The sequence below is a fragment of the Papilio polytes genome, unplaced genomic scaffold, assembly GCF_000836215.1.
Source record: "Papilio polytes unplaced genomic scaffold, Ppol_1.0 DF824024.1, whole genome shotgun sequence".
Classification (NCBI taxonomy): Eukaryota; Metazoa; Arthropoda; class Insecta; order Lepidoptera; family Papilionidae; genus Papilio; species Papilio polytes.
Genome location: NW_013525180.1, coordinates 1,149,020 through 1,157,171, shown reverse-complemented (window position 1 = coordinate 1,157,171; position 8,152 = coordinate 1,149,020). Strand labels below are relative to the sequence as shown.

Genomic DNA, 8,152 nt, shown 5'->3' with positions numbered 1-8,152 from the left:
ACAGTTAATGAATAAATAAAATTACATAATTTGTTATTGTTTTCAACATTTGTGTTACATTACATCCTGGTACGTTGAACTTTTCTAGTTGCGAAATATTAACTCGTTCCGTTCGCGGGGTATTTTAATGAAGTATTATCTCCGGATGATACAATAGTGTGACATTTTTATTATTCGACTCGTGCGCAATCCGACATACAGTTCTTTAGAGAAAGATGTCATTTTATCGTACATGTGACAATGGTTTACAGAGAATTTATATTATTAGTTGCAATAATACAATTAACTTACTCGTTGAGAATTAATTTCACCAGTTGCCAACAGACTGAGTGGAACTGTCCTAGTAATATACCAAGTGATGTTGTTTATAATTGTGCCGCTGTTAGAGCTAATGTAAGTACATTTATAAAAGTCAATGACAATTTATTTAACGTAAAACTATATTGAAATTTCTTGTTTTAGGAATTCGTTATACATTTAAGAGATTTTTACACTGATCATATAAGCTTGATTGTACAGAATTGCAAAGACTTAAAAGTGATAATCGATTGTCCTGTTTTGCAAAGACCATCGAGACTTCAGTCAATTAAAATCAAAAATTGTGATCGTCTTGAATTTGCGACGCTTACACCAAATTCTGCAATTCAAACTCCGTCTGATATAACATTGGAGAATGTTAAAAATATTGTAAATCTACCGAGGAAATTTTTTAAATCGCCAACCAATGCTTTTGAAACAAAATGCTTAGGAGCTGTTTTAAAGAAAATCCGCGTTGCGAATAGTAAAATATTTTCCATAAATACTAAAGCCGTTTATAATGTTAGTGGAGCGAGGAGTATTGAATTTGATAATGTGACAATTACAAATATACAAACGCAAGCGATAGAAATTATCGGCGGTGATAATATAGCTTTTATAATGAACAATTGTACCATTGGTAATTTAGAATCGAAAAGCATAACCGTTCAAAGTAGAAGTACAATCATATCTAATAATGTTTTCAACGATATTGTTGCAAATAGTATTAACATAACGTCAGAAATATTAAACGTTAATAAAAATAATTTCAAGGAAATACGAGCTAATGGACTGATGCTTACTTCAGCTAAAACAGATTTCAATGATAACTATATTAAAGTACTTAAAAGCAACGCTTTGACAAATGTTAAATGCTTGAGAAGACGGATGAATAAGAAACATTTTAAATTCATTAAAAATAGAATTGAAAATGTCGAACCTTACGCCTTAAATTTCGACTATCAGAGTTGCAAATCTAGTGGTTCCACGGTAATATATCAAGAAAATAAATTAGATTGCAGATGTCGAAATGTTGCATATCTAGCATCTACAGCGAGAAACGATTTACACGGTGTTATATTAAATGTATCGAATTCCAATACTTGTATATCAGCACCTTGTTCATTGCCTATTGAAGTTGTAAAATTGTTATTGGAAAGTGCAATGTGTCAGATAAACCTCGACGCTCAAGTCATGTGTTTATTATATAACGATAGGCATACAACTAATTATGATATAACAACCGACGAAGATGTAACAGAACCAGCTCCAACGTTTTATTTAATAAGACAAGCGAATGCTCCAAAAGGAGACGCGAGCGCAGCAATGACGGCTATAGATAAAGATAATCTCTTAAAAGATAGTCATCTTAATATGACGAATAGAACAACGATCAAAGTTGTATTTGATTCATCAAGAGATTTCGTCGAAACATTAAGGAGTACAAAAACGAGCTATAATAAACCAGAAGTACAGAAACCTCAAGCAAAAGATGAATATGCAAGTGTTTGCACAGGACCTCATTGTAGAAACACAGTCGCCTATAATAAACAGAAAGCTTTAGAGTTTTATAAATACGTATACGCACAGTTGCGACCAAAACAATTAGATAATAAGAAAAAGAAAACATGATTTTTGTATTGTTTACAAATAAAATTGTTGCTTTGTTGATATATTTGTTTGACCTTCAAATCACTTTCATTGATGAATCAAGGTAAGCTTTGAAATAATACTTAGTGGGCTTTAATGTAGGCAGGTATAGTAAAGAAAATGTCTGACTTTTAAAGTCATCATCATCATCTTACTCCCGTAGAGTACAATGGGTTTTTGTCCTCCACATAACTCTATCATCCGTCGTCTCAGTCATCACTCCCTTTTGGATCATGTCACCTTTCACTCAATCCATCCATCTCTTTCTAGGTGTACCTCTACCGGTGTACCCTTCCACACTCATAACTAACGTTCTCCTTGTAACATGCGATTCATCCCTCATAACATACCCATACCATATCTGACTTCTAAAGTAACATTTAAAATGACAAAATAATCTTATGAATTCTATAACAATTACTATAATTATATATTTAAATTCGTATTTGTTTATACTTAGAGCGTTATTTTACTATATCTCATTATCTACGCGTGTAAAAACCATAAGATACCTACAATAGTGTGCGTGTGTATAGAAACATACATGTACATCTGAATAACATACACCTATGACCCCGCTCTTAAGATTATCGCACTTGTTTGTCATCCTCGTCATTCGCTTGTTACTATTAAATTTAATTTTCCAATATGCTCTTAATACTTTCCAGTATGCTCGATTTTGAGACCAAAAAGTTTATTAGGGTATTACTTTATGAACATTTTACTATAGGATATAGGATCGACGCTAACTCAGGGGTTTAAGCAATTGTAATTTACAGATCTTGGGTTCTATCCCGTCATATACCAATTTGATTTTCGAATTTCATAGGTACATAATTTACCGTTCATTGTTACGGTAAAAGAAAACATCGTGATGCAACTTACATATATCGGCGAAGAAATTCAAAGTAATGTGTGATATCGACAAACCCGCAGTGGGACAGTGTGGTTGACTATGGCCTAGTCCCTAACTAAGGGTAGGCTCCGAGGATTTTAGTGCGGTTATAGTAAGCTGGTGGTGGACACTTTTGAATGAATGGCTATAACTTCACGTCGTTCATTCGTTACAGTTCTAGCCGCTATTCTCGGAGCTGCCCCGTTCCTGGGGCCGTATTTAGCAGGAATCCCCGCCGCACTAGACGTGTGGCTGCAAGGCAGACCGATGGCTGCATTGCTCCTGCCTATCGCACAGGCTGCGCCTATCGCTTTCCTGGACGCCGCTGTTTACGCCGAGATTAAAGAGTAAGTAACTAAGAAGAAGAGACCTCACAACCATATAGAATACCATCTAGTAAGAGAGTAATAGAAAGCGATAGATGTCTAAAATCCATAGTTCTGTATTATTATTCTAGCACCGAATGATATAGCTGTCACCTATGACTCCGTTCGCGCGGAAAAAAAAACTAAATCAGTAGCCTATTTTTCTTCCAAAGTATATTCTGCATTTATGCTTAATTTCAGAAACATACGTTGACCCGATCTGGAAATATTTAGTAACAAACATCCATCCATTTAAATTTTCGCATCTTACTTCTTACTAATATTATAGATGCGAAAGTTTAGATGGATGGATGTTTGTTAGAAGGTATCTCTGAAACGCCTTAACGGATCTAGATGAAATTAACCGTAAACGTAGAACGTAGTCTCCAAGAAAACGTAGGTTACTAATTAGGGGTATTACCGTGCGGACGGATTCACAGGAAACAGCTAGTTTGTTATTTAAGTAAGATTAACATGAATGTTGCAGCGGTGGTCACCCATACGTCACCGGTCTAGCTATAGCCGGTGGTATATTCTACCTCGGTCCTGAAGGAGCCATCCTCGGCCCTCTACTTCTGTGCTGCCTTATGGTCATCCTCAACCTATCTTCTACATTCTTACGAGATACACCTTCAGAAGAAACCGCCGCATTGCATTCAAGAGTCAGGTAAATTCATCATTAAGTGGCATTGAATCATTATCATTATATTGTAAATCATTATTATCATATTATAAATCATTATCATCATATTATAAATCATTATCAGACAAATTTGTATGGTCAATGATAGCTTTGACTTGTTGTTGCTTTAGCTTTTGTATTAAGAATAATACATAAGGTTCATTATTTACTTATTTCTATGTATAATGTAACTATTACTATTAGTACTATATTTTCCCAAAATTTTATGAATACACGATATTATTTTTATTAAATTTAGGTTTTCCTTCTCGACAATTATAATATCATGTTTTTGTTAATGAGATAACTTTATTTAAACACAAAATTATGTAACGTATTTTTTTTATACTTTCCTTGTTTTGTTTTTTGTGGTGTTTTTTTCATGTTATTAAACTAACGTTTGCTTTGTATATTATTAAAGCAGCTAATTTTTTTATTGCATGTAGATTCATTTATTACATGTCAGATAAAAAAAGCTGAGTTTTAATCTTACTAATAATATAAATGTGAAAGTTTAGATGGATGGATGTTTGTTAGAGTTTGTAGCCTAAACGGCTGAACGTATTTCGATGAAATTTGGCATAGATGTAGAAGATAGTCTGGAAGAACACATAGGCTATTCACTTTTGTTTTTTCCAATTCCACGCGGACGGAGTCGAGGGCGAAAGCTAGTAATAGAATACATTAAAACAACAATTATTAAGGGATGTGTAAATTAATCTTTTAGTATATGTTGCTTTAGCAACTTTTATATCGTAAATAATTGTTATCATATAATGACGCATTTTATTGATTTTTTTATTTAGGTCATTATTGGGATGCTCTTAAGGTGTGTATTTTATACTAACCGAACTAATTGTCCCTTTTGTTTATTACGGCTTTAAACCACAATAAAAAATATTTATACGAAATATATATATTTAAAAGGTAAGATATTGCTTGTACACAATTTTATTTGCATATTTTTATCACATGCCCTTCGTAAGCTTGATATTGCTTTTTAAATGTGGTATAGGTTTTAACACATTGTCGTTGTAAATCAATTTAAAGAATGTAACATTAAATAAGCTTACGATATTTTATACAATCAAATATATTTATGTACACTGCAGGCTAAAATCGTTCCATCTTAGAGTAAGTTTCATTAAAATATTTAATAACAACAAAAAAAACTTTTTCTTATGAACGCTGTGTACGCCTGTCATGTATTTTCTTCTGCTTTTTTGCTTTTCTTTGTCTACAGTATATTTATTTTTATTGTGAAAATAAACAATATAGCGTTAGATATATCGATACAAATGACTTCCTTTAAAATATGGTCGGACGGATATTAACAATGCTTGTAAATTACTTTAAAACACACAAATTGAACTCTAATGCGACAACGCATATATCGAACGTTCCGTTGTGACGACTAAAACACTGAGCACCGAGACTGCAACTGAGCCCGTGCCAATCCTTGCCATATATTTTATAAAACTACCCCCCACTATTACTTCCGTTTCCTAATATTTTCCTAACAATCTTGTTGTTTTTAAATAAAGATAAATGTATTGATAAATAGCACAGATTAACAAATAACTTTTAAGAATACAGAATACATCAAAAATAGTTAAAAAGCCAACCATAGCATCTTTACAAAATAAATCTGATATGATAATATTTGCTACAAACACATAATTTAAAATATATTACATATATGTTATTAATAAAATAAAAACTGATAATGAAAAAAAACATGATGATTTATTTAAACACACAGAGTCGTATATGTATATATCAAAAGCTATGTATTAAATTAGTGCTTTGGATATGTGCATATTTGTTAAGCATGCGTTATCATTATATTTAGGGCCTCTCCCACCACTGGCTGATAGAGGCTCAAATAGCTTTAAAATGGCGTCACTGTCAGATAAGGAAACAAAATCTTATATATCCATAACATTTATTACACGTTGGATTGTTATTAATTTTCAATTTGGTAGGACAGGCCCTTAATATTATATTTATACGAATAATACTTAAGTATTTATATCATAAATATTTATTTACAGATACGGTGCTTATCTATGATCATGTTGCATGGAACTAACATGAAGGAATGGATACTTCTAGATGTATGCAGGACGGTATCTGTTCACTGGCATGCTATCGACTTAAAGTAACTGTAAAAGCTTTTGTACTGCTTTAAATAACTTAAATGACACCAAATTAAATTAAATATCGCTATACTTTATATTTGTCAATATTCCCGTGCGGTTTTATCCGCAAGAAATTGTGAAAATTTTATTTTATTGTTTACTATTGTCAAATTATCAATAGCAAATATGAAAATGACATGATATGACAAACCTTGAAAATCTTGCTTCCTTGATGTTGGCAGCAACTTATGGTCTCTTTCCCACATTAGGGTTTTTATCCAAAATATTTACCCCCTAAGTTTCATGGCGTTAAAATATATAGCCTAAAGCGTGACGGTAGTGTAGGGCTTTTTATTAAAAAAAATAATTATTCAAAAATATGCTGTAATTGCTGACATCTTAGGCAACAAAGAAGTGTTTACGCTACATTATAATAGTATAGAAGTATAGATTAACATCAAATAAAGGCGAAAATAAAACTATCGAACGAAAGCAAATGATTTAGTACATTATTGAAATGCAAATAAAAAATATTTTTATATTTACTTTTTATATTGTCAATGGATAATTAATTATGTATTTTGTATGTAACTTTAATTTTTACAATTGATGGTATAAAAAAAAACTTGTTCAACTAACAATTTTATATATTTTTTTTTACTTCAGAATATTGTCATAAATGTATAAAGGCACTATTACAAATCAGTGTTTTTATTTGCAAAATTTAAAAAATATTTAACATTTTGGCACCTTGAAACACCGAGTAAAAGTGTAGACTTAAGTAAATGTTAATTCTAATAAAAAAAAATAGTGTCTTATAGAATTTTTGGACTTCCAATATTCTTTATCTCGCTATATTATAAATATCTATACACGATTTAATTCGTACTTGTAAGCGATTGACAAACATGAGATAATTATCGATGTTTTTTTTTTTTTGTAATTTTTTCCAATACTTCACTAATCTTGCGCTAGTATTATTAATTACTTCTTAGTAAACAATAGAGATCTACAAAAAAAAACTGTGGCTTTGCTTTTTTTATATACGTAATTTGCGTCTTTGCTGTCATATGTTTAAGATGTTGTTAAGCTCTCTAACAAATTTTCTATTAAAAAAAATTAAATCCAATGTGATGTTAAAAAATGGTGCTTTTGATGATTAAAAATAACGTCTCATATTGTTGTGTTTTAAGGCAATTCGCTTACAGTTCAAAGGCAATACATAAATATACTTTAAGTAAAGGCAATTTGAAACTCAAACAATATTTGATGAGAGGTAAAATCTCAGTCATTACAATGTTAAGTACGTAGTTACCTAAATAAAAGTTAATGGAAATATTGGTTCAGTTCATTACAGTTTCTTGTCTATGGCACTCTCTTAGCGGATTGAGTCAGTCTCGAGTTATAAACATTGGTCAATTTGTAGACGATATTTAAATAAAAAAATGAAATTGAACACCAAATAAAATATTACTCAGTGAAATTAATAAACTAAGTATATTTAAATGTGATATTGCTTATATGAGCTTTAGTAATTTTATATGTTTTATAATAAACTTTGTGTTCTAAAATATATTTAATTAAAAAAAAATGATTACGTTCTAGTTCAAGACGATTAAATGTGTCAAACGAATATTCGAATATTAAAAGTTTATTTTCTCAATACAAGCAAATACTATAAAAATGTACAAAACAAATTCTTATTTCTATAGTTTGTGTAAACAGAATCTCTGAATATATAATTCGTAATCGAATCCATGTTAAGTAAAACCAGGATATTTAGTATCTATTTCCACTTAGCAGCTAGCCGTACAGCTCAAGGCTGGTGCGGTTAACCGCCAAGTGGAAATTGAGTCTTAGAAGAAATAAAGCCCTTACCAGTTCAAGAAGAATCGTCCAAAGATTATTTTAGGTATAGTCTGAAAATGTAATTAATTTCCTTATCGCACGCGTATTAAGTTGACAATGTGTATTAAATAAATGTATTTATTTGCATACTATTGTTTTATTTCACTGTTCTTTAAAAAAAAAATAAAAAGTTCAAAGAAAACCAGTTAAAAGTCCTGGTTCCCAATCTATCGATGTCAGGATTTAAATAAAAGGAAACGCAAATGAATAAATA

At 31.0% G+C, this 8,152-nt stretch overlaps 2 protein-coding genes across 2 annotated transcripts in view; both read left to right on the top strand.

Annotated features, from left to right (window-relative positions):
- LOC106100924 overlaps nucleotides 1-6,152 on the top strand; it is a 13,183-nt gene extending 7,031 nt beyond the window's left edge. The window contains exons 9-13 of the mRNA XM_013279989.1: nucleotides 315-393; nucleotides 463-1,875; nucleotides 2,984-3,189; nucleotides 3,695-3,874; nucleotides 5,944-6,152. Coding sequence (XP_013135443.1) covers nucleotides 315-393; nucleotides 463-1,875; nucleotides 2,984-3,189; nucleotides 3,695-3,874; nucleotides 5,944-5,962 — 1,897 coding nt within the window. The 3' untranslated portion in view covers nucleotides 5,963-6,152. The remainder of the gene's footprint in view (nucleotides 1-314; nucleotides 394-462; nucleotides 1,876-2,983; nucleotides 3,190-3,694; nucleotides 3,875-5,943) is intronic.
- Nucleotides 12-1,966, top strand: LOC106101155. The gene is made up of 2 exons (XM_013280286.1): nucleotides 12-393; nucleotides 463-1,966. The coding sequence occupies exons 1-2, from the start codon at nucleotides 241-243 to the stop codon at nucleotides 1,927-1,929; spliced, it is 1,620 nt and encodes a 539-aa protein (XP_013135740.1). The 5' UTR covers nucleotides 12-240; the 3' UTR covers nucleotides 1,930-1,966.
- Nucleotides 6,153-8,152: the final 2,000 nt, after the last annotated feature.

Excerpts from the sequence above, each read along its gene's own strand:
- LOC106101155 (XM_013280286.1), top strand. The coding sequence starts at position 241 with ATGGTTTACAGAGAATTTATATTATTAGTTGCAATAATACAATTAACT. Across the intron at positions 394-462 it reads GTGCCGCTGTTAGAGCTAAT|GAATTCGTTATACATTTAAG; the intron begins GTAAGTACATTT and ends TTCTTGTTTTAG.